The sequence below is a fragment of the Filicampus tigris genome, chromosome 13, assembly GCF_054856515.1.
Source record: "Filicampus tigris isolate MCC_2025a chromosome 13, RoL_Ftig_1.0, whole genome shotgun sequence".
Taxonomy (NCBI): Eukaryota; Metazoa; Chordata; class Actinopteri; order Syngnathiformes; family Syngnathidae; genus Filicampus; species Filicampus tigris.
In genome coordinates, this window is record NC_141229.1 from 9,998,509 (window position 1) to 10,024,332 (window position 25,824).

General features: G+C 40.5%; 2 protein-coding genes and 1 long non-coding RNA gene across 3 annotated transcripts; 2 read left to right on the top strand and 1 right to left on the bottom strand.

The window, feature by feature from the left end:
* Nucleotides 1–3,276: 3,276 nt before the first annotated feature.
* Nucleotides 3,277–6,428, top strand: tmem179ab (transmembrane protein 179a, genome duplicate B). The gene is made up of 4 exons (XM_086050346.1): nucleotides 3,277–3,593; nucleotides 4,773–4,910; nucleotides 5,026–5,104; nucleotides 5,182–6,428. The coding sequence occupies exons 1-4, from the start codon at nucleotides 3,292–3,294 to the stop codon at nucleotides 5,353–5,355; spliced, it is 693 nt and encodes a 230-aa protein (XP_085906472.1). The 5' UTR covers nucleotides 3,277–3,291; the 3' UTR covers nucleotides 5,356–6,428.
* c13h14orf180 (chromosome 13 C14orf180 homolog) lies at nucleotides 6,070–18,996 on the bottom strand. Its single transcript, XM_086050345.1, has 9 exons — nucleotides 18,621–18,996; nucleotides 18,154–18,184; nucleotides 15,271–15,357; nucleotides 13,494–13,614; nucleotides 11,611–11,641; nucleotides 11,416–11,524; nucleotides 10,767–10,930; nucleotides 10,521–10,653; nucleotides 6,070–8,689 (listed from the first exon to the last, which is right to left on the bottom strand). The coding sequence occupies exons 1-9, from the start codon at nucleotides 18,771–18,773 to the stop codon at nucleotides 8,484–8,486; spliced, it is 1,035 nt and encodes a 344-aa protein (XP_085906471.1). The 5' UTR covers nucleotides 18,774–18,996; the 3' UTR covers nucleotides 6,070–8,483.
* Nucleotides 18,997–19,980: 984 nt separating this feature from the next.
* On the top strand, nucleotides 19,981–25,197 carry LOC147137524 (uncharacterized). Its single transcript, XR_015089379.1, has 3 exons — nucleotides 19,981–20,266; nucleotides 22,245–22,366; nucleotides 24,435–25,197. It is a non-coding gene; the product is annotated as an uncharacterized LOC147137524 (long non-coding RNA).
* Nucleotides 25,198–25,824: the final 627 nt, after the last annotated feature.

Sequence of the window (25,824 nt, forward strand, 5' to 3'; positions counted from 1 at the left end):
ACACATTTCAAACCCAAACTACTAACAAGGAGTATTCCCCCTCAAATCCGGGTCCCCGATTCTACAGAGGATGACTTGCCTAACTTCTGTGTTGCCAGCATGTTAATGTGTTAATCCACTCATTTTTAGCCATCTCCGGGGGCAGCCATTTTGTCTTCTGTCAACTGAAAATTACATCACAACTGCTCACAACGACCAGTCACGGCTCAGATTCAGAAAACAGCTCAGCCGTGATTGGTTGTTGTGAGCAGTTGTGATGTCATTTTCAGTTGACAGAAGACAAAATGGCCGCCCCAAGAGATGGCTAAAAACGAGTGCATTTTGCTGCTTAAATTATATTCCACAAACACAAAATTAATCAGAATGCCGTGTTTCAACAAGTGGGCCTGCTGGGAACATATTCTTGAAAAAAAATATGTTTGGGCTGACTTCCGCTTTAAATGACTAGAAAACCAGGCGTCACAACCCTGCCGATGGTGTGCATCAACTTCATCAACAAATTGCTTTTTGTTAGGGGCTGGTGCTAAGTTGTTGTCCTGCCACACCCGACCACTCTCTCTATTTCACCTGAAAGATGATCCCTCAATAATGTATTTCTCAGCAATTATTAATCATGAGTGAATTATTAAACCTTCCGCTGATTAAAATCCCGCCAAATAAATTGTACAGTCGCTGTGTGTTGTTGTAATGTTGTGGCCAACACTGCAAGGACGCGCGGTAGACAATTTGGAGCGTAAATGCATCTCATTTCACGGTGTCCTTGAAAGCACACTTTAGATTGTTCAGTGCGCTCGATAAAGTGTATTTGCTTTGCCGCCTTCGCATCTCATGAAAAATGGATGACCTCCTATTTGCTTTCTGCTGCCCGCCGCTCCCGTGTCTGAATCCAGGGACTACATTCGGCTTAGCATCCTCCTCCTCGTCTTCCTCGCCCCCACCTTCTTCTCCACCTCTGTAGTCTGTTTGAGTGGGCAGGGGGGGAATAATTTAGCACATATTTCAGCCTGACACACTTTTGCAGTAGGTGTCCCCTGGGTGCCCGGTTCATGAGCCCACACATACTGTTTTATTTAGAAGTGAGGCTTTGAGGACTTCTGCGTGTGGCTGTACATAGAATCGCCTTTGTGTTTATTGGGAATGCCTCACGGAGTTGTCTGCCCTTTCTCTACATTTGATCTTGCATCAAACTTTGACAGCAGATAATCTCTGTGTCAAGACAACAGCACATTCAGACAGATTTTTGCATAGAATTCACAAGAAAGCTAAGGCAAGAAATGAGATTGTCTTGACGCTGTCAACATCTTCATGCATGCTCAGCTAATACACAATAACCAAGTTAATATGATAACAGAGAAATGTGCAGAGTGGTGTGGTGCAAATGACACATAAATCACATGCAGAGTGGATGCAAAATTGTGCAGTTTGCATGATGGATACAAATAGCCGTCGGATGTGTGCACGGCTCTCATATAAATACTCGTCAGCCCCACTGCAGGCACTAGATACTGTATCACACAGAACATTGCGCTGTTCGCTTTCTCTACTTCTAAATGAGTCACTAAAACTGAATCATTGTTGCTTGCTCCTCAACAAGTTCTCTCCATAATTTGAATATTTGATTGCATTGTAAATTGCATTTGTAATGATGACAATTTTTGGACTGTCTTCATTTGACAAAAGCTATCTAGTCGAACAGCACTGTTGGTGTTTATACAGTACTGTACTGTTGACAATGAAAGCATCCGTGCGCACCATATATCAAACAGAAAGAGGACAATTAATGGGAATTATCCACTAGAGGGCACTCTAAGCAGTGCCAGGTTGGATTTGGTGGGCCAGATGGACCCAATGAAGCATGTCAAATGATCGCCCCTGGCTCTGATTTGAAGATGGCCACTTAATTTGTTTATATATAAATATATATTTTTTTTACAAACAACTCTCATTTGTGTCGGCCAAATGTTTTTTTCTGTAAATGGTAAAACGCATAATTGTTCATTTGATCTGGCCTCTGTCGCTTTTACTATAGGCTTAAAGCTAATTATAAAATGTAAAATATACATTACAGGATGTAGTGTGAATATAACGGGAGCTCTAGTGTAAACTTATTAAATAAACAGATATTTAATCGTGATTTGGAAAATTAAGTTGTCACAGCAGCAACCAATGTATTAGTAATCAAGTAACTTGAAATGAATTGATTACATATATAGATATATTAAATCAATCCAACGTAAGCATTTAGAATCATAATAATTAAAACATTCTATGGAGCCAAGTTGCCAACATTAACTTCATTGTTTCATCTTTAAAAAAGTACAATTGGAAATTTGATTAATTAATCATTTTCTTAATGAATTAAGTTCTTAAACCAGGAATAACTCATTTATGTAAGTTATATAAGTCCAGTCAACATAAATGTAATCAAGTAGTAAAAACACAAAAATGTTAAATTTACACAACATTAAGTGAATGGTTTTGCATTTAAATAAATCAATGAATAAATGTGTGGAATTCAGTACAGACTCGGACTAAAACAGAAGGTCAATATGCATCCATCCATTATCCGAACCACGTACCGAACCGCTTATCCTCACAAGGGTTATTAAACTGTATGTTGTCCCTTTCCAAAATAATATAATTCATTGTGAGTGATTTTTTGTGACACTTGTGTCATGTTTATCCAACCAAGTAAAGACAAAGAACAAATCTAAGATCACAAAATTAAGAAGACAACATTGGCAACCAAATTGGACAGTGCAATATACCTTTAACCCAAGCCATGATTGTTCTCAACCCTAAATGGGGCCGAGATACTGACCATGCTGCTTGTCTTTGTAAGAATCGGCAGGAAAATCGGTGCTGGTTTCGCTTTTCAATATGGATTTGGTGGATTTGCACTATAACATGTGGATTTAACTTTGCAAAACAAACAAACAAACAAACAAACAAACAAACAAACAAACAAACAAAAAACAAACAAAACAACTTCTGAGAATATATAACGAGTGTTGTAGTCATAAAACATAAATGCATACAGGCTCATAAAAAAACAAAAAACAGTTATACCTAATGTCAGACACGCCATTGACGGAAGTATTTTGCAGAACAGGTACAAAAAGGAAGTGGCTATGACATCGTAGAGAAGATGTGGCCTGAAGGACTCTCGTGCTCATTAGTTTTCAGACCAGTGGGTCCTGGGATCACGTCCATGCTTCGGATGCTGCGCCTGCCTCCTGTGCGCATGCGCAACCTCTGCAGGACCCTGCACTGAGGAGGGAGACGGAGAAAATGGCCCTCGATAATTTAATTTTCGCTCAATGCATTCTTTATTTTTTAGCCTTCGTGTTTGGGTTCATCACCGTGGTGCCTCTGTCCGAAAACACGGAGGACTTCGGTGGCAAATGTTTGCTGTTCACGCGTGGGATGTGGCAGAATGAGAACATCACGGTGTCGAAGCAGCGCTTTATCGTGGAGGAGTGGGGAGCCGAGTCCTCCTGCAGCTTCGTCGCTTTTGTCGGGATAGCCTCCCTCATATTGTCCGCAGTGCAGGCCTGGAGGCTGCTCTTCTTCTTGTGCAAAGGACACGACGAGTGAGTAGTGACCGTGCGCTTGTTCTCATTTCAGCATCTTCTTGTTCCGTCCGCATCCAACGCCCCGATTGCATGCTGCTTTGAGCATGACAAACAGAAACACAGAAGAATAGCTGTCATGCTAGAAAGATGGGGGAAACACACACTGCCAGCCCAAGCCTGAAATGTGTCTAAGCATAATTTGAATTAATTAAAATATGAATAATAACAATAACAATAATAATAATAATATCAATGCGTTTTCCGTCTCTCTATTGGCTAGGAAACCCAATCAGCCATTTACTTTGCTTATGTCTTATTGATTTACTGTTCCAGGGACCACGCCCTGGTGCGAATAATTGTGAAAATTTGCAATTGACACCCCCTAAATGTTTTTAACTAACTAAAATGCCTCAAGATGACAGAAAACAATTACTTTTATCATTATGAAACTCCTGAACTCTCTTCAAAATGGTTCCTTGGCACCACGATACCACAAAATGGGAACCAAGTACTACTTTTGTCGAAGTGAAGCTCCTCAATTTACTTCAACACATTTCCTTCGCACCTAGTTGCCCAATGTGGCACCAAGGTAAAAGACAAAGCAAAGGCCTGAGCACAAAAATAGTGAATAGGTAAGTTTGTCTGCTGTAAAAGTCTACGATTATGCCAAATGGTGAATGCCAGTATGTGGCAGTTCACTATATACGTTATGAACGTGCGGTATATGACTTACTAGACAATGTGAACGCTTGCAGATACTGTTGCCAAGCTTAGAACGCCAAACAACTTAAATGAGCAGTGTAACACCACTAAATACACCACAACATCACATAGCAATCTCGTAACATCGTTCAAATATCCCCTCTAGAGGACTGGATATTGCCATATGCCGTGACATCAAAACTTTTTGTGGCGTGGACTATGAACATCTTGCAAGTCCATGATTGTTCTCTTATTGTTAAGATAAATAATAGCAGAATAATTAATGTCCCGGCAGCAGGGTGCGTGTGTGTGTTATTTCTCCTTAATAAAATGCTTGTCAGGATAGTTGAAGACTCAAAATGTTCCATCGATGCGAATGTGATTGTGAATGGTTCTACATGTGCCGTGTGACTGGCTCCAACCCACCCAAGACCCTAATGAGGACAAGCTCTGTAAAAAGATGGATGATAAACGCCCTTCATTTTTTTTCTGCAGCTCTATCTTCAATGCCTTCCTCAACCTGCTGATCAGCTCCTTGGTAGTGTTCACCGTCTTCCTGTCTAGCACCATGGTCAGCGTGGGCTTCAACCTGTGGTGCGACTCCCTCACTGAGGGTGGCACAATGCCCAGCAGGTAATAGAATGACGCACGCCACCTTAGGTGATATGTGCTCTACTGAGTGTTGTAGTTGTTCTATTATGTCCCCACGCTGTGTGTTGTTTATGTTGACGTGTACTATTTTATGTAGCTGTGAAGACCTCCAAGACACTGACCTAGAACTGGGCCTGGACAATTCTGCTTTCTATGACCAGTTTGCTATAGCTCAGGTAAGTCCCGCTGTCGTCATCCTAAAAAGCCAATAAAAACCTCTGTTCCTCATCATTAAAACAAATTCTTCTGGCAGTTTGGCCTGTGGGCCGCATGGCTCACCTGGCTGGCCATCGCCGTGCTGGCCTTTCTCAAGGTTTACCACAACTACAGACAAGAAGACCTCCTGGACAGCCTCATCCACGAGAAGGATCTGCTGCTCGAACGCTCTTCTCGCCGCAGCTCTGACCTCAAGACCGGCCTCATCTAGAAAGCAAAAGAGGCACACACGCACAAACACACACTTACAGTCTCCTCTCCTGCCATGAGACTCGCCAATGTTTGCCTCTGTTGACAATCAAAACCAGTTGGCTATTGCTCCCATTGTGCAGACAGTGAACTGAAGGGTTTATCTTCTTGCCAATTGATTTCCCCTAAAAAAAAAATCCACCGATTGTTGTTTATCCTTCCTTTATTGAGTCCATGCACCCACTCAGTATGTTTCTTCTTTAATCTGACAGTCGAGCTGGTACCAACGCCATTTCTTGCAAATGTGCTCCCATCTTAAGATACTCAGAAACACAATGTTAAAGGCTTGGACACTTGGTTGGACCATGTCTTTGTGAACCTTATGCATGAGACCAAATGCATGACAAAATAATAATACAGTGGCTTTTAGATCTGTGTGGAGCATATATCTCGTTTTATACACCAATAAATGTGACTTTTGTTTTATTCGAGGTCCGCACTTCATCCTGCATGCTGTGGCAAAAATAATAAAACAGCGTGCTTTGGTGTTCCCGCACTTAACGAAACAGTTATAAAAAATTATTAACTGTACTTGTGCAGTCTGTCCTAAATGCTTTTAGCAACTTGTGTCACACAGTATCTCAGGCTACTCCCTACTATATACTGTCAGCATTAAACATTCATACTGTATGCCATAAAAGAAGCAGAAAAAGGACTCCATGCATCCCACAAGAAAGACTATCACCATTTGATGACTTTTATTCAAAACAACTGAAATCATAAAAAGGGAAACCAAGAACACCCTCCATAAAGGCACTTCTTACAAAGTGACCAGAGGTGAAATGCAGCCAAGCTAATGTGCGCACACAAATGTCTTAAATTCTTTTTACAAGAATATCCCTTCTTTGCTTCCGTACAATTATTATATATTAGATATTGCCATAATCCAATCGCCATGAAATCCATAAAGAACTACTCATTAACATGGGATGTGTGTTATTGCTCATGAGAGGTACAGTGTGTTGTGCTCCGATAAATAAATGTACATGGTTGTGTGAATTATGCTTCCATAAAGGAGACTCACATAACAACTGGTTCAATTTGTCGTCTGTGTATGGCCTCAAAATAACCATACAAGTTGAACACGTTCCAACTGTCACTCACCCACACGTTGATCTGACGCCACAAAGGAAATTGGATTATTGCTTTTGGAAAGAAATGTAACTGATAATCAAACTTCAACAGTTTAGAAACCGTATATGATTAGATACGGTTTTCAGATGGAGTGTCAACCAGTCTTGCAGTGTGACAGAAAGTAATCTCCTCATATCATCATTGAGCATACCATGTCCTTCTCCTCCTCCTCATTTCACACGATTACAGCTGCCAAATACACTTGCAGGCCACATTAAATACACCTGCACACGCTAATGAGGTCCCTTACAAGTTCTGCATCAAACGTGCAGCTGTAGCAGTCAAAATATTACAAAACATGACTCAAAAAACACTGACGGAAAACTGAGCATTATTATCTTTATAAAGACTACCTTATTGATGCAGCACTCTATAGTGTATTGTGCAGGTGTGTTTAATTTCCAGGAAGTTTACCGGACATTCATTAAAGGACAAATATAAAGCTGGACATTATATTTGTTACTGCATTGCACAAACACATTCAGTTTCATGTCATATATACACAAATCATGTACTGTACAAAAATAAATACTTGCATTCGATGTAAAATCATATACAATACATACAATAGAGAGCAGCAGAGGAATCAAGTGTGGCAAGCAATATGTAAGCGTAAATGTGCCAAAATTAAGAATAGGCGCAATAACCCATAGTGACACCACTGAAGTGTGAATGTATACATTACATACACACGTGAGCATCAGCATGAGTATAAAAAGACATTTGGGCATTCATTCGATGTCATTGCTTAAGGTCCATGTCTTAGTTTGCTCTTTGCCTTCACTTGCATGACAATTTAGCACACTAATCGAATGACTGTGTCTTACGAATCATGTTTTTGCACACTATTAGAACAACTTTGGCCTAATAGTATCCGATTAAGGTTTAATTCCATGCTATTAGGCAAAAACCAGCACTAGCAGTGGAAAAAAAATGACTAATATTGGTAAATTGTCTTACTGGTGAGGACAAAGGGCTCTATTTTCGTGACTGGTATAAATGCTGCTCTGTGTGTCGCATAACTGCGAGGCAGGCTAGACCCGATGTTAGTAATTTCTCAGATGAGTGTAGGCGGACGGATCTGTGTGAGGGAGTACTGCGCCGCTGTGATGGTGGTCACAGCTGACTTCAATTGTGGTATATCTAGCGTCTCCTTTCATTGCCTTCAACTGCGGCCTAGTCACACACTAGATTCTTGACACGGCGTTAGCACATCTGAGCCATGAAGTGGGCACTTGGTGACCTCCCCGATACCTGCCCCCTACATAGCTTTGCCGCCCAGTGGGAAGATTTAAATAATATAAAACAATCATTCAGAGGGTTTGATGCTCACTCTTCACATATTTATGATTTAAAGATGTTGGACTAGCTGTCTACCTTGTACCACACTTAGACATGCTCTAAGCAGGCATAAGATTTAAATCGACTTTCTGCCACCAATTTGTCATTTCACCAAGAGCATCTCCAAGACACTCCTTCTGCTGGACTGGCCCACGCAACTTGGTGGGGACTGGTCTGGCAAATTGGCAAACACGTGCGGCGAGCCTTGCACTGATATGAAAATCAGGATCCCTCAGCATCCAAACCATGGCGCAGATGCTCTGTCTATGAAAATAGAGTGTACTAGTTCATAGACCTTAAAGGGCATATTTTTTTTTCTAGAATATGTTCCCAGCAGGCCCACTAGTTGAAAGAAGGCATTCTGATTAATATTGCGTTTGTGGAATATGAGTTAAGCAGCAAAATCCGCCCGTTGTTGGCCATGTCAGGGGGCGGCCATTTTGTCACTTCTGTTGCCTGAAAATGACATCACAACAACTCGGGGCTCAGGTAATGACCAATCGCTCCTCAGCTTTAAGATGGATCTCCAATAAATCCGATCTTTGCACACATGGGAGCTATATGTTTCTCCACAAAGGATGCACCCAACATGTCCCTGCCTGTGGTGGGTCTCCATCATTGCATGGTCAGCCATATCCAACAAGCCCACACAAGCTGTTTCATGTGAAGCAGGTAGACAGCCAGAGTGGCCTCCAGCTGCTCGCATGCTCGTTGTGGATGCCGCCGGTCTGTACAGTACATGGCCACGCCCAGGAAGGACATCATCAGGAACAGGAAAGTGAATAGGATCAGGTGAGGACGGGAAGGCGTCGTCTCATAGGCTACACACACAGACACGAGATTAAATAAATCAAACAATTTTGGCATAAATAAACACTATTCCTTGTAGGCTCATTACCGTTTTGAATGTTAGGTATCATTCACAATACAGCCTTGTCACATACTCCGCAGTGATAGTGTTAAAAGGGGAATGGCACAAGGCTGTGTTTGGAATCGCTCCCTATCCACTATAGTGCCCAACATAGTGAGTTTTTTTTAAATTTTGTAGTGCTGTTCGACTGTATAGTGACTGAGTATAGCTTATCCCCGATGTATTTTCCTGAATGTATCCCACAATAATTGTGCAACGTAATGAACAAAATGGTCACTAGAAAATCAAATATTTCCCATGATGCATCGTACTGGTACAGAAAAATGATTTTCTGTTTGTGGGGTATTGTTTGATAGTCACCACGAGATAAATTCAAGAGTGTTGCCACAAAATTACGAATTATATTATTCATTTAAGTATTAATTTGTTTGTATTCATTTAGTAAATACACTTAACTTAAAAGATTATACAAATAGTAATGTCATTATAATGTATTTATTTGTTCAATATTTACCACGGAAGGCAAAATAGCTGAAATTATGCAACAGCAATGACTTCAGTTACGAGTAGAGTTTGAAAACTATTTTTCATCAGAACTCTACAGAACAGCAATATTTTGTCCATTATATAAAGTTTCCTACATAGTGATGGGGAGTCGGGAATAAATGAATGATTCTACACACAGCTTGTAATCTCTGCTGTTTGTTTAGTCAATCCGAAATGAATAAAAAATAAATAAATAAATAGTGTAGCGCTGCTGACACTTGCTCGTGCATCAAGCGAGTTCGTGCACTTGCATACAGACTTACCACCTGTGTCGTCACAGGAAGGAATGTCTGTGAAGCCGACAGAAAATCAGCATGTCAGGGAGAAGGAGGCAAAATCTGGGATGCGCAGCAGTTACAGCTGGCTGTTTGATCCCTGCTTGGAGATTTTACTATCTCTCCAGAGGAGACCAAGAGTGGGCCTTTTTTGCATGCATAATTAATTAACTGAGTAGCAAACCGTTTGCTATTTATTAGATATCTTTCTGTGTTGTATTTTTTTTTTGTAATAGCAGTAAACGAGTACAAAATGAGATTATTTTGTGCAAACGTGCACCCTCTATTTTATACGGATGAAGATATGCATATGGAGAAATGGGAAATTGTACCAATTATGTAACTTGGTATCAATCAAATACAGTGGAACCTCTCGGGTGTGATGCAATCCATTTTGGTGGACCTTTATTTCAGGTTTAGAATACATGATCCTGAATTCATCTGCTTCACTATCAAATTGTGACCATCATTAAATCTTCAAGCAACTGCACATTAACATTCTTAGCTGCTAAGTCAAATGAAATGAATCTCAATTTAGTGTACACTGCAGTCTTTTATTTGCTCTTATCTATTCCCATATTGCACTGAGCAGCCAGGATAGGAGGGAGCATGTGTACAATTTCCTATGCTACAATAAGTTTTCTATTTGATGATCACCATTTCTGTGGTGTGGATCAAGCAGAAAAAGTGAAAACTAAGCACACGTGAAGTCTCATGAGAAATACTGGATTCTTGTATGATGTCATGCTTGACAGCCACTGACCTCAAGATTTTTGTGTGACCTTGGAGGATTTTATTGAATTACAAATGATAAGATATCAGGGGTGTTTGACATTCGAGGCCTAACTGTTTTGAAGTTATTGCTGCAAAACATTTGGATGGGAGCAAAGCAGGTATACCAGATGGCAGCATGGTTTGTTTCTCTCGCTGTTAGAACACATTATTGTCTTGTTACCTCACCATGAACTGTAGTCTCCGGCTCCCGGAATCGCACCCTTCGCTCGCCTTTCCGCCTTTGGATGGCTTCTGTGTCTGGCCCGCAAGACGGGCTTGGCTTCTTGAGGATGGATGGGGGGATTTTTCCATTGATTAACTAAATTTAAAAAAGATTGAGACATTAAACATTTCAAGAAGCGACAAGGATGTTTCTTTAAAATAATAATACATTTAAAAAAAAACATGAAACATGTTTGCAGGTGGAGCTACCTTGTCATTTGTTTTGTCTTCCTGTTGTTGGCAAAAGTCCTTTCTGTGGCGAACCTCTGAGTGTTTTTCCTGATGTGAATGAGGAAAACCGTTGACGGTGTCCCTGATTGACTCAACAGCAGCGAAGCGTTTGGACAGTGCAGACACACGCTGACCTAGGGAGTCTAGCAACATAACCATAGTCAGACATACAGTAACTACTTCCTAATATTGCATCACACATACTGCAGTTTGCTTTGAAGAGAAGTCAAACAACATTAAACATGCAAACTTTCTCTGAGCAAGTTAACTCTGTTAGCGCCAGCTTAAGTGACACAGTTTTCACTTCACAAAAAATTAGTGATAAAAAAATCTGCTGATAATCACCAATATTTATTTTATTGAATTTCTTAATCCTTGTCCATAGTGTCCATAATGACTGTTGAATGATTTGCTTGCTGTATGTGAGGAATAATGTAATCAATTGATAACTCCCTTTATTGTTGTAGATTTTGACTGAACGGATGGAAATGTAAACACAAAGAATAAAAGGGCAGTCATACTATTTCCGGGGTTTTTCTAGTGTAGTGTAAAATGTCAGCAAATCTCGACTCAATTCAATTCAATGACTTGTAGCTCTGCGTAGACATACCTAGCAAATATTACCTACCTGAATATTCAGTCTTGCCAATCTCGGCATAGACTGTTGCCATGAGCTCCAGGCTTCTGGCAGTTATTGGATGGTCGTTACCAAAGGCCCGTTGGTGGATTTTTGCAGCCTGAAGGGAAACCAAATTCGAATTTAACATATCAAATGTTTGGAAGAATATTGACAGAATAACAATAAAAAAGGGCCGTGACATACCTTACCACTGTACTCTAGCGCAAGATGGGGTCTAAAACAGGGTTAAAAACAAATAAAGTAATTAATCGCATGCAATAAGAAGCAGCGACTTCTGCCAAGGCTTAAACACGTGCCACCCAAAATATCAATAGGAGCCATAAAATCTTTGTGTACTAAAAGGTCACATTTAAACCACACCCAAAATGGCATATTTAAAATGGACAGATTAGCAAATTAAAGTAGATCTCAATTTGGTTTCATCTTTCACAGTCACTTTTTATCCAGTTTAATGAAATGCTCTGAGTTTCTGAATATACATTTTTTAAATCTGTCTAATTTAAACTGATACGAAATGTGAAATACAGATAACAACCAGATTCGCTGTTTTGATTTTTCTTAAGAGTTGTTGCCCGAGAAATGGTAGGCTTTTCAGATTTTGTCCAATATAAATTGTGTAGATTCTTCTAAGCCATCAAAAAAGTAAAGTGACTTGTCAGTTCACTGTATTATAAAATGGTGCTGGTCAGTTGCACATATATGAACAAACATATGAACTAATTTAAAATAACACAATAACATGCTAACAGATTAAAACAAACTACCGATACATGTGGTAGGCACCAACCAAGTATCCCACTGTCAATCACCCAATTGTTTCTGAAACAGTATATGAACCATTGTTCAACAAATCAGGTTTCAAAAATAAGGTCACTTCTAATGAAAAGGTTAACTATCTTTTGTATAGCATCAAATCCATGAGGGAAAGTAAGATAAATACATGAGCATCATCTTTTCAATGGTTCCCCGAAACGCAATGCTCACAACTCTGCTGTATTCAAACAGAAATTTACTGCCAAGAGTATTGTGGGTCAAGTGGGTCAGCTCATGTTGGTTGCCATGTGAACATATATCTGTTTCACAGTCTGAGGTGCAGCGGTGAGACCAAGCTCGACATGCACCTGCTGGAATTAGGCAGGAAGCAGGTCAGTGGCTGCCTGAGGAGGAAGTGGAAAACTTCTTTATTCCTGCCTGAAGGTTGTTTTACAGGCACGTGTCCCTCACCCGCCCTTTTGTGTAGTGTTAATCCATGTAGGCAAGATGCAGGAAATATGCAGGTCAGCCAGCCGTGTCTCCTCATATATGAGCCGTCACGGCGCCACCCTCACACCCTCACGTCCAGCGTAATCACGTAGAGCAAGCACTGTTTAGCGTGACAGAATGTCAGACTCGCTCTTCCAAAGCCACACTTCCCTTCAATTAGTAATGGCTGGGTGTCAGATTGTCAGTTTTAGAACGGCCGGTAGTGGACACCTGAGCGGGCAACACTGGAAAAGACTTCCTACGACATTGCTGAAAGAATGATGGGGGCATTGATGCTTTAAGGCTGTATTTATGCTAAGATAATTTGAGCATATCTCAGATTTTTTTGGCCTGCCTTTTGGACTGTACTGTATTGCCCAGCGATTGCATCCTCTGGGGTACACAACACAAATTTCACTACTGTTCTATTTGATTTCAGAAACACTGCCTCTATTGAGCCAGCCTCCTTGGTAAACATCTTCAATGCCGTAGTCCAACAACAGTCACCAATGCCCCAAAAAGAACAGAACGAGACACCAGATCTCCTATACTTCTATTCATCCTACTTACATAGAGTGTTTCTTTCCTTTACATTTATGGATTAAGTAAACTCTGTTTTACAAAGCTAAAAAATACATCTTTTTTTACACTTGAACCCAGTATTTTGCGCTTATAAACCTCATAATGACACATTATGGTGGTACAGCATGTATCAAATAAACTTTGCACATCTATAAATTGAACTCCTGGTGAGACTATAAGAGCTTAAATGCACAGAACATAGAATGGCACATTAATTACAGCACACTGGAAGTTTTACCTACTGTTTGCTCATGATGCAGAGCTGAGCCAGCCGCTCGAGTTGCTGTGCCTGGGAGGCCTGCTCCGATAGTTCCGCTGGGGTCGCCCATCCTGCAGAGCCCAGTGAAGGCTCCTCCTGGGGCCCTGTTTCACAAACACAGGGCATGGGATCGCAGTCAGCCTGCCAGCAAAAACACTCAGGCTATCAAAGTTCTCTCTACTGGCTATATGCAAGCTTTAAAATAAATAAATAAAAAGTGTTTGCCTATCTGGTACTTCTGAGAACACAGAAGAGCAACAACTGAGAACTGGAGACAAGAGTGCAGAGATATGGGTAGAAGAGAGGAGATAAGGGGGTCAAACAACACACACGCCACACCCACTGGAACACTGTGACACACATGCCTGCAAGGTGAAAAAACAAATACAAAGTTTGTGCAGACACTAATTTGAGGCTACATTAGTTGAAATCGTTTAACCCACATAGAGCTAGCTAGTGATCAACGGCAAATTTAAGTGTTCTGAAGCAACACACAGCTTCTACTGTAATGAAGCTATAAGGTCACATGTCTGCCCAGATTTCCCCTCCAGTGTGGGTATGCTACACAGAGGCTTCCTGCAGCAAACGGAGGAGGAGGAGGCAGACGTGCAGAGCTGAGAACAAGATATGACGAATAACCAGCACACTGGCAATAGCAGGTCAACTCCCAGAAGGTAAACAAACATGGAGCCACGTACAAGAGGATCTTCAGTTGCCTTAAGCAAGGTCAAATAAAAAGATTTATACTTGTTTTTGTTAATTTGATCATCTTCATCGGAGTTCAAATAAAGATATACAGTAGCTACCTGAGATACATTTCTTTAGCATTTCTTCAGATGTATTTGGTTGAAGTTTCTTATTATTAGTTTTTCTCAGTCGCTTTTGGTACGTTTCTCAGATCAGAATTTAAATTTGCGAAATAGTAAGTTCTCAAAACAATTTGTATGAAAAGCAAAACATCCTGGTTCCTGTGCAAAAGCCAGTTTCTTTCTGAAAATCCTTAGTGCATCACTCAAAAGTAAATATTTGTGTCACTGAACATGTCCGTGCTATCAGAATGATAAGTCTTTGTGTCATCGTGGATGGATACGACCCGTCAAAATTCGTCAAAATATATATATATATATATATATATATATATATATATATATATATATATATATATATATATATTGTTTTCTGACACTTTGCGATTGTGTAAAATGGTCTGACGACAATTGTAAGTGCGGATGTTTGTCTCTGTGTGCCCTGCAATTGGCTGGCAACCAATTCAGGTTGTCCCCCGCCTACTGCCCGAAGACAGCTGGGATAGGCTCCAGCATGCCCGCGACCCTTGTGAGGATAAGTGGTATCGATAATGGATGGATGGAAGAGTCAAAGGACATTTGGGAACTGTGTTATGTTGCTGAATAAGAAGACCTGCACTATTAACAGGGCAGTTGGGTTGGACATTATTGGTTATAAAAGAAACTCTCATACCCACTAGCAGCAAATTAGTAAAAAAAAACAAACATTCACAGCAAGTGTCACAGAAACACAGGTAGTGCCTGGAGCCACAAGAACAATATACCTATATACATAGCAGTCCTATGTACACAGTTAAAATTGTTTCATGACTAGATTGTGTTTGAGTATCAGCTCAATGCCTTTTTCCAGATCTCAAAGCAAATAGAGTGGTGAAGAACACAGATTATAGGTCGCAAGACATGCTTTTCTATTCTCAGCGTTATAAAACATATTGCCATGCTTTTTGAACTTGCCTGTGCTCCCATGTAGAGCTGTGAGCTCGATCAATGCCACCTCGTAGAACATTTTTTCAGCCTGGATGAACTGGAGGGCCTTCCCATCTGTTTATATGGGTAAAGGATCACTCGGTTGTCCAGTGGGATTAGTCAGTTGTTGAAGTTAAAAACAGCTCTGTTGCTCAACTCAACTCTGTTTCTTGTCTTCTCCCCCTCCACTCATCTCAAGAATGAGCTCCACAGGCTGACAACAGTACAGATTTTTGACTTCTGCTGTCAATCACTGTTACTGTATCGTGACAAATGCAACACTTGAAATGTATTTACAGAGTATGCTGATTCTTGTCATCATTCTATAAAGACCCACATCGCCATTGAATGTTTGATTGGATATTTTGTTGGAATTGTTTGGCCAAATGTCTTTCATGTCCTAGTACTGTTGTCATCAAAAGCCTCTATTAATAACACTTTCAAAAATAGTACCTGTCAGAAACACTCCATTGTACTTGGCCCACTGTGAAATGTCACCAGTGATAATTGGCAGGTGAATTTAAAGACCACATGCTTAAAATAAACACAGCCCCTACTGTGACCTATTTAAACCACATCTCTCACGTGTAAAAATTGCTCACTGCTCACTGGCCATGTGACTTTTCATTTCCTCATAAATAATTAGATACAGAAGTATATGGACTATGAGTATGCCCTAGTACATCAGGACAAGGGATTTGATAAACAAAGTCAAAAGTTTTACACATAGAAAACGGGCGCCAATTCCTGAAATTTCCATCAGGATCTCAAAATGATTTGGAAAAAGTAATACATTTTAAAATGCTGTGCAACTGGAGCTGGGGTATTGCAAATAGAGCTTTTAAAATTGAGCTAGGTAAAATTGACAATGGAATTAAATAAGAATAACCTATGCGTAATGTACTAGGATTAGCATGTTGATGATGGTATTGTGATGCACAATACTGTGGAATAGTGTTGTACGATCAGAAAGGTATTATGCGAGTCTCAATTCATGGGAGTCAGTTAGCAGAGGGGAATACACTTGGTATGTAGCGGACTGTTTGGGGATAGGGTTGGGGTTGCAGCCAGGTCGGAGCTCTTCCTGTGCCCGCTATTTTTAGCTTCACTGGATCACAACAATGGTAGCAACAAGAACCCAACACAACTTAATGCACTGTGCACATGGCGCCTTCATTTAACACAGTGCACCATATTTATTCCATAGAACATTTTTTTTCCAATCTTTATGGAGCCAAGGCACAAATTTTACATCTCATGGCACACCACCAAAGAAACACCACCAAAAAAAGACGAACTCATCTTAATTTACTCACAAATTACACAGGTCTTTCTGCTACCCGGTGAAAGTGCATTTAATTGTCATGCCTGTCACAATAGGTTGCTGGCATAGATAGATTTTCAAATGGGCTGTCGCTTATATAGCACTTTTCTAGCTTGGGTACTCAAAGCGCTTTACACTGTACCTCATCTACCTGCTGATGACGCAGCATCAGGAGCAACTGGGGATTCAGTATCTTGCTCAAGGATACTTCGACATGGTCACCATAGCCGGGGATCGACCCACAACCTCCGGGTTGGGAAACGACCACTCTACCACTGAGCCATGCCACCCCACATAAGATACATTATGTGTAGTAAACAGCTAGCATTTTCTGACCAGTTAAGTGAAAGTAGATAATTTCCCACCGCAAACCTGATGATCTTTCATGGCACATAATTGTGCCACCACAGATTAGTTGGGAATGACTGCGAGAGATGTGAGGAGATGTAATTATACTGTGTTTTGTCCCCTCCCTCTCCGTCATCACACCATAATTATAGGAAATACTGAGCACATCTTTTATCTGATGTCCTTCTTCATTGCCACAAGCTTTCCAAGAACTGTATCAGTAAACACTCAGCAACCAAAAGAGATTCTGGCTGTGACAAAGGTCACTGCACTGATAACCATGCAGCGGGCCTTCATCAAACCCGAAGCAGTAATTGTGCGCTCAATGTGAAGCGTAAACTGGCAGATGTGGCTAAAATCTTAGATGCAAAAATTCACCTATTGTGCAAATGAGAACAGACAGTCAACAGTGTTGTGCTTTATCATTTCCTGCTACTGAACTTTGACCTTGTTTTGCTGAGGGCCACCGCAAAGACAACAGTCTAAAACAATGCCTTGGAAAACTTCATGGAATGACTGTATTTCAAACTAACATTTTCAACTTCCCAAATTCCTTTTTTGTGATTATTTTTGACTGGTTGCGCAAGGCCACACAATGTACAACATGTGGACATTAATATTAATGCTGTAATGTAGTAATACTGTAATACTGTAGGGCAGAGGATGTAACCCTGTCCAACTAGATAAGTGGATAATGGTTCACGCTGATAGGGACCTGCTGATTGCTTGAGCTGAAGCGACACATAACAAATGCTGCCATTTAAACAATGGTCAGTGAGGGGTGGCCACTGGTTTATGTAGCGGGCCAGTTAAGAGTCGGACTGTCTCAGTGACAGAGAGAGGAAAATATACACTGACACCCAACACCCTCTGTTATCCCTATGCTCTATAATGTTGAGCTTTATGGAGGCTGTTAAGTGGCAATAGGCAATGTAGTCAAGTGCAGATAGCCGACAAGTTAATTAGTTTACTTGGGCGCTCTGTTGTGCCGAGATAAGGGCCTACAAATCCTCTTACCACTAAAGCGTGAGCTTTAGACAAACACCGTATCATTGTAGGACAAACGTGCCGTTATGAACCTGTCAACAGATATTGACTCCCTCTCCTTACAACCCTTCCATTTATATTGAATTCTGTAGATGATCTATGTCCTCTCTTGTGGGCTAGTCAAAGGAAGAGTGCCAAATTGAAGAGGATACAATTCTTTTCAGTGATGAACAGTTCTGCAATCTGTAAAGCACAGAAGAACAATCAAGGGTTAAAAAAAAAAAGCATTGGGTGATGTCATAAGTTGTCAAATAAGTGATTTGTATCTCCTCAAGGCATCTTAGGTCTGGTCATCATCACGTTACTGTTCACATGGTCTGGAGTGGACTATGTTTTGACATCTGGGACATTCCTTCATGTACTACTAAGCAGAATAACAACGTGACCATCATTCACATGATGGCCTTGTGAAGCGTAATCACACACAATATAAGGAAGTTGTATCACTTAAAACAGTAATGAGTTTCTTTTAAACACTAATCGTATTCCTTAAATCAGCACCATGTACACATTCAACACAAGCAAACAAATTCACGATGCAGCAGATTTGAGTGATGCATGTGATAAAGACGCACATGTGTGTGTGTGGGACAAAAAAAAAAAAGTGATGCTTGCTCACCTGGTGAAGGCAGTTGGGCAAGGAGGTGAAGCTCTGCACATGGGTCAGTCCAAGCAGGCAGCTGAGAAAGCAGTGCAGGGCGGCCTGGTACTCCCCCTGCTGCTGGAGCTGCTGTCCCAGCTCAAACAGGCCCTCCCTCCCCCCACTCAGCATCCCCAGTCCCAGACGGAGCCGGCACTTCCTCCCATCAGAGCGCAGCAGATGCCGAGGACAAATCAGTAGTTCAGCCCTCGCGTGAGCAGCTGATGCCGCACACCAACTCTTTATCCGTCCCAGAATGTCCCGTCAAGGACAGGTGGTAAGAAGCGGGCTGAGGGAGCTCAGGCAACTCACACTGATCAGATACATTCCCTTCCCTCTTCCCAGGCTGCACCAGGAAAGGAGGACAGAGGAAGTGGAGAGTATTTGCTGGTTGAGTGGCGGCGCTTTGGACCAATCACTGCTCTGCATTTTACACACTCACCCTTCAAAGGAGAAAGTACAACGTTGTGATGCTGATATACAAAATGTCTCAGCGCTACGAGTTAACATTAAAAAAAGTTGCCCTGTTTTTTTTTTTTTGTATTTTAAGATTTAGGGCTATTTGGGCATGTTTAAAACAGTAACGGAAATTTTACTTCGACAATTCTGGTTTAAAGAGGAAATCAACCCAAACATACTTTTTTCAAGAATATGTTCTATGTAGGCCCACTAGTTGAAACACGGCATTTTGATTAATATTGCGTTTGTGGAATATGAGTTAAGCAGCAAAATCCACTCGTTTTTAGCCATGTCTGGGGCTGCCATTTTTGTGACTTCTGTCGACTGAAAATTACATCCCAACTGCTCAGGGCTCAGGTAACGACCAATCAGGGCTCAGCTTCAGAAAACAGGTCAGCCATGATTGGTCATTACCTGAGCCCTGAACAGTTGTGATGTCATTTTCAGTCGACAGAAGTCACAAAATGGCCGCCCCAGAGATGGCTAAAAACGGGTGGATTAACTCCTATACCACAAATGCAATATTTATAAGAATACCTTGTTTCAACTAGTGGGCTTGCATAGGACAAATTCTTGAAAAAAATATGTTTGGGTTGACATCCGCTTTAATGATGTGAAGAGGAGTTACGTAACCACAGGCAAAGGAGAGTGAATGCTGCGTGTGCATGTTTAACATAAAAATGCCAGAGAGACATTTTCCATAGGCTACCACAAATCAACAGACGTAAGCACAGGGACACTGTGATCTGTATCAGAGAGAGCGAAAGAAAGAAAAAGTGCTCATCACTATCCAAACAGACACAACAAATATTTATTCATCAGGCGTGCACTATAAAAGTATTTGCACGCCACCCTTGACACTCTGCCTACTAACAACGCCTGTAAGAAAAGTGCAGACACTGACAGGTGCACACTTGGCACTATCATGCAGTCTGGGTTAAATTAATGTGATAACAGAAAGCAAATGAGCAAAGTCACTCTCCATTAGCATCCGATGCAGTGAGCTAGCTAAGGATTTTAATGGTGGTGAATGCAAATTGAATTAAGATCAGAAGCATTTAACATCTGATGGCTGGGCAGACAGGAACTGTGAACAGTGCTGGTGGACTAATGGATTTTAGCACTTGATTATGGAGAGTCTTTTCAGAGGTGGGCAACACAGACAGGTGAGTATGCTTACGTCAGTGAGCTGTCAGAGGCGAGCCACATAGCATGATTTGGATGTAGAGGAGACTTCTTGGCCTCGGACAGCGGTCAACTCCTAATTGACAGACAATGAGAGGCATCACCTAATTACAAAGAGGTCACGCGGATCACATCTCATCATGTTAACAAGTAAAGTTTGAAAAATGAGATAAAGCAGCTGATTTCATTTACTCCCCATTGTCCGGCATGTTGTGGTTTTGTTTGCCTTTCTGAGTGCGTGCAAACTCTTTCACTGATAAGTAGCTAAACAGGAAACGGTAATGACGTTAACTAAAAAAAGGAACCTTATCGCTGAAAGTGGTAGTAATCAAAGGAAAGGTTTTCAACACATTTTATTGGTTTGAAACAGTCTTGCCAATGAATATTAACATGATTCACCATGGCAAATTTGTTTTCAGTCTAAAGAAGGGCAACATGATGTCATCTGAGGACCGACATCCATGCAGACATCCTCTAGGGCAGTGGTTCCCAAACCTTTTTGGCTTGTGTACCAATTATGACAATTTCTTTTAATCAGAGATGCAAGTAAACCTTTCGAACTTTTCTATTTTTTTTAAATTCACCCTCCTTTTTTTCTCTAGCACATCAGGTTTTCATACTACTACTACAACAACAACAACTCACTAATGTTGGCCATCGAAGCCTCGCTGCGAAATATAGACTAAAGACGGACTACAGACGAAATACGGACTAAATCCACGGGCTTCCGACTATGCTTAGTCCGTCTATTTTAAAATTTATTCCCGTCATTCGTCAACCGTCAGCAAAACGGGCGGCCGTCATAGGCGGATATATGCACCGGTCTGTCACTTGGACGGAATGCCCAGCTCTAGTAATAATAGTGCAAATACATTATTTTTTGGACCACAAGGTGCAGTTATATTTCGGCGTGGCATAGAACTATTACAGCTGTCTATGTGATGAATAGCGCACACACAGTAGGCATTGAAATGGCATTGCATCCTTGTTAAGTTGCCTAAAGAATAGACCCAGTTCTTTGACTTTAACACTTCTACCTTGTGGCCAGGGCATCTACATTGCTGTCGTATTCTGGCAGTTTAATAGGCCTGGACCTGACACCCCCAGCTACTGGAAGGCATTTTATGACCTCCATGTAATCAGCAGTAAATGCTGCAACCATCTGTCTCTTTTTACTCAATTATCTGACCCAATGACTTTACTGATAAACACAGTCCAAGTCAGCACAGCCACAAAGATCCAAGCTAAAGTTATCACATCATTATACACACTTTTTGGTTTTATCTCATTCTCATTGCAGCAGAAGCAACTTTGATTATTTCATTTATGAGCTGAAAATCAGACTGGACAATGAATCACCAGCGAGTAAAGAGGTTTCATTGTAAGAGAGTCACATACAGTATTTACAGCACACTCAGCAATGCATGGCAGAGTCAGCACTTAAATGTTCAAGTACTGACTCTCAAACAGGCTGTTTAACTTGGTTGGCATTGGATTCATCACTGTCACAGTCAGGTAAAAGCAAATCAAGAACTGATAGTTAAACCAAATGATTGAACATCTCTACCTCTACCGGGTTAATACATTTTTGCTCCACTCTTACTCCCCCAAGTGGAGAGCTTCTAAAACTGTGCAGTCCATGTTCATGTCTTTTTCCTCCTGTACAAATACAGGACAGTAATGTAAAAAAAAAAGTAACTTAGAAATTAATAACAAAATAATCCATAAATTTGATATTTTTAATTGAAGTAAACAACCGCTGTAATAAGACAAAATGATCAACCCTCAGTCTGATGATTTCATATGATAAATTGATGCAGTATGTAACATACATTGAAATGTCTTTAAATTTCAAAAGAAAACAATATGCAGGTTCTGGTATGATTACAAAGGTAGATAGATCGTATAGACACCACCAGAAGGGGAGAGGTCTAAGCTCATTGAACTTTTTATTTACAGAGTCATCACGAACCTGTGGACAATTTCATCATGGAAAATAAACAGCCAGGGCCATGTCCTTCACTAGTGAAATACGTCAGCTCCTCTGAGCAGGAAACAACACTAATAAAACACTGTGGCAGGTAGGTATAAAACCCCAAATAGCAGGTGCACACCTCCACAATACTCACTTAAGAGCCCTGCTCTAAGCCATGATTTAACCAGTTTTAATCAGTAGGAAATACAATGAAAAGGTGCTGCTGACAAGTATGTATATTAATCGGATGAATGCTTTAATTTATATTTTCATGACAGTGAGAAGTTGTATCTTTTCAGATTGGGCACAGTATGTAAGGAATGTGTATTCAAAATATTCTTTATTTATATAAATGAACTAATCTTATCTTCAAAGCATTTCATTCATTTTATCAAATAACTTCATGCAAGGACATAACGGCTTATCTTCATGCGTCAGTACAAATCACATTGTGCGACATTAAGTTATTTCGAATAGCTAAATTAATGTAATAATAAATAAACAAAGCTAAATATATGTTTAGAATCTCGTAAATTATGTTTTGCCATTCACGGTCTTTGTCTCCATGGGGTCGCCATTGTCGAGTGACGTCACAATTGAAGTCGGTCGGTGAACTCTGAATCCTTTTATTTTCCGACTTTGCAACTCGGACCTCAGGTTACTGTGCCTTTTGCCCAAAGACAGCTAGGAAAGGCTCGTAACCCGAGTGAGAATAAACGGCTAGGTGAATGAATGAATAAATGATTCCACATGCCTTGTTTGCTTGTCAAACATATTGCATGTCTTAGATGTTTCCCTCCTCCAACACACCTTGTTCAAATAAACAGGATTGTTATCAGACAGAGCTTGTTGATGAACTGATCATTTGAATCAGGTGTACTGGAGGAAGGAACAACCAAAACATGCCGAATAGTGGCCCTCAAGAACTGGCGTTCGACACCTGTGCCTTACAAATTGATCAAACTGAATCTCACCATTGTAAGGCTTCAAACAGGATGTTCTTGGAGGGAAGTGATCACAGTTTAGAGCATCAGATTGCAACCAAACCAATATTTCCTTATTATATATTAGCTATATAACTGAAATGTAATCAAATCTAAAATAATAACAGTGACCTCAGGGTGTCATTATTCCACAGCATTTTCACAAAGACCAGTAGTGACTATATAAGACTATTCTGATAAGGAAGCCAAAGGCACTTTATAGCGATATTGACCCTCATATCAATAACCCATTTTCTGACCATACGTGCCCAAAACAAAGAATGGATTAAAATGATATTTTACCAGTGGTGATTGTATGAGAAACGGCTTACTTTTTTTTTTTTTTCACAAGAATGATCATCATGATGGACATGCTTTGACCATTGTCTTATTTGTCATTTCGTCAAGGCTACACTTCTTTGCACAAACGTGTTTTTTTTAAAAATTGTGTTCTACCTACAGTATTCCCGTTTGGCTGCGATGGCCATAAAGCATGGGGGAATAGAATAGCCCTCTCAGGGGAAATCTATAGTTTGTTTGGCGGGAAACAGGAGGTGTAAACAAATGCAAGGCAGAGGAGGATTTATGAGTTTCTGATGCATACATCTGCGTAGAAGGGACAATCGCTGCTACTCAGTCATAGCTCATTGTGACAGGCTGCAAAGAAACGAAGGCATTCATAGAAAGTAAACTGACAATGGTCTCACCTAACCTGCTATTCCTCCTATTGTACAACACAGTGAAAAAATGTAGTAAAATGGTAAAATTAGCTGCATTGCAGTTGTGCAGCAATGTAGACCAAGAGATAAAAAGCACATCAGGATGGACCTTCAAGCAGAAATCAACCCAAACATTTTTTTTTCAAAAATATGTTCCTAGCAGGGCAACTAATTGAAACACAGCATTCTGATTAATATTGCGTTTGTGGAATATGAGTTAAGCAGCGAAATCATAGAACATATTCTTGAAAAAAAAAATGTTTGGGTTGACTTCCCCTTTTAAGTAGCTATTTGGTTATTCTCCGAATTTTTCTCAGAACTGCAAAGAGTGTATTAACAATGGCCTGATATTCGTTCCACTAGAAACTGAATCTGAGTATTGTTGATTTGAATGTGAATTGCTTAACTTGAATAACTGAATTGAAAACTGAATTATTGAATTGAAACCATTCAAAGTACCCTCCCTTTTTAGGGTCCTTGGACAGGGTCCTGCTGAGTCCCTCCACTGAGGACTTCCTCGTTCTGCTAGGGGACTTCAATGCTCACGTGGGCAACAACAGTGAGACCTGGAAGGGTATGATCGGCAGGAATGTCCCCCCAAACAGAAGCCGAGCACTGTTCCGCTGATTGACTTTTATCCTCATCACGGATTGCCCATAACGGATATCACATGACACCATGACACCCTAGGCCACAGTTCTATAATAGAATTTATTGTTGTGTCATCGGATTTGCGGCCACTTGTCTTGGACACTCAGATGAAGACCCCCACCTCTGACAGAACTTTGTTCACGTCCTCGGATTCATGAAGACCACTTAAACACCTTCCAGGAAGTCACAGAGTTCTGAACATTACGAACGCTGACGCTAACAGCCCAACAAACAAACTCATCAACCAATGCACACAAATCGAAATATAACCTGGTGACTGTCATTGGATGGCGGTTATAATCACATTTAATAATTCAATAAATCTCTTAGCTAATTGCTCCTGGTTTAGGGATGGTGAGGCTATTCTACTGCTCTGGACATGAGTTATGTTTGACACATTAAAAACAAACAATGTGACGGCATACTATGCAATGCATTATGTTGCCCATTACATTAGTATGCAACCATAGATGCATTTACTTTTTATTGCCGTTTCCCCTGACCATAAAGCTGGGTTATTGTTGCATCTAACACCCCGATGCAGTGTTTTATCGTGGCCTAATAAAAATGAATTCATCTACAAACGCTTGATGGTTTCCCCTTCAGGAAAAAAGCTTAGGGCATATTGTAAAAATCCATGATAATTATCTAGCAATATTGGTTTTATTACTGGAGGATGTATCCCAGCCACATGCTGTTTTTGCTGATAATTCTTATGCTTCACTGCCACATCAGGAGGGGAGGATATAACCATGAAGCAAAACGAGCACACCAACAAAACACCAGTCGAGACTGTTTGAAAGGTATGGTGTGCAGCATAGGAAGTTATTTGCTTATTTTGCATACTTTCATTTTGAATTACGTCCAAAGTATAATATATGACACAATGATTGGACAATATGCTAAAAGGACAAAAACAGCAAATATTGTACTGCATATTGCATTATGTTATTTTACATTGGGTCTCAGTGGCATAGGCATTTACAGTTTAGAAAAACTGTGCAAAAATAAAATTCGATTTTTTTTTTTTTAAACAGATCCCTCTGGTCCACCATGGTGAAATAGGGTCTTGTGTGGAACTCAAATCCAAAATATTCTAAACATACAATAAGGGATTTGCAATGAGATTTCTTAAACTTGACATATCATTGAAATATCTTATGTTGCTTCTACATCACTTGGGGGTATTATTTCTAAATTCATGGTTAAAG

Excerpts from the sequence above, each read along its gene's own strand:
- c13h14orf180 (XM_086050345.1), bottom strand. The coding sequence starts at position 18,773 with ATGCTGAGTGGGGGGAGGGAGGGCCTGTTTGAGCTGGGACAGCAGCTC. Across the intron at positions 13,615-15,270 it reads AGCTCTACATGGGAGCACAG|GGCCCCAGGAGGAGCCTTCA; the intron begins GCAAGTTCAAAA and ends TTTGTGAAACAG. Across the intron at positions 11,525-11,610 it reads CGCTAGAGTACAGTGGTAAG|GCTGCAAAAATCCACCAACG; the intron begins GTATGTCACGGC and ends GTTTCCCTTCAG.
- tmem179ab (XM_086050346.1), top strand. The coding sequence starts at position 3,292 with ATGGCCCTCGATAATTTAATTTTCGCTCAATGCATTCTTTATTTTTTA. Across the intron at positions 3,594-4,772 it reads TTGTGCAAAGGACACGACGA|CTCTATCTTCAATGCCTTCC; the intron begins GTGAGTAGTGAC and ends TTTTTTCTGCAG. Across the intron at positions 4,911-5,025 it reads GGTGGCACAATGCCCAGCAG|CTGTGAAGACCTCCAAGACA; the intron begins GTAATAGAATGA and ends TATTTTATGTAG.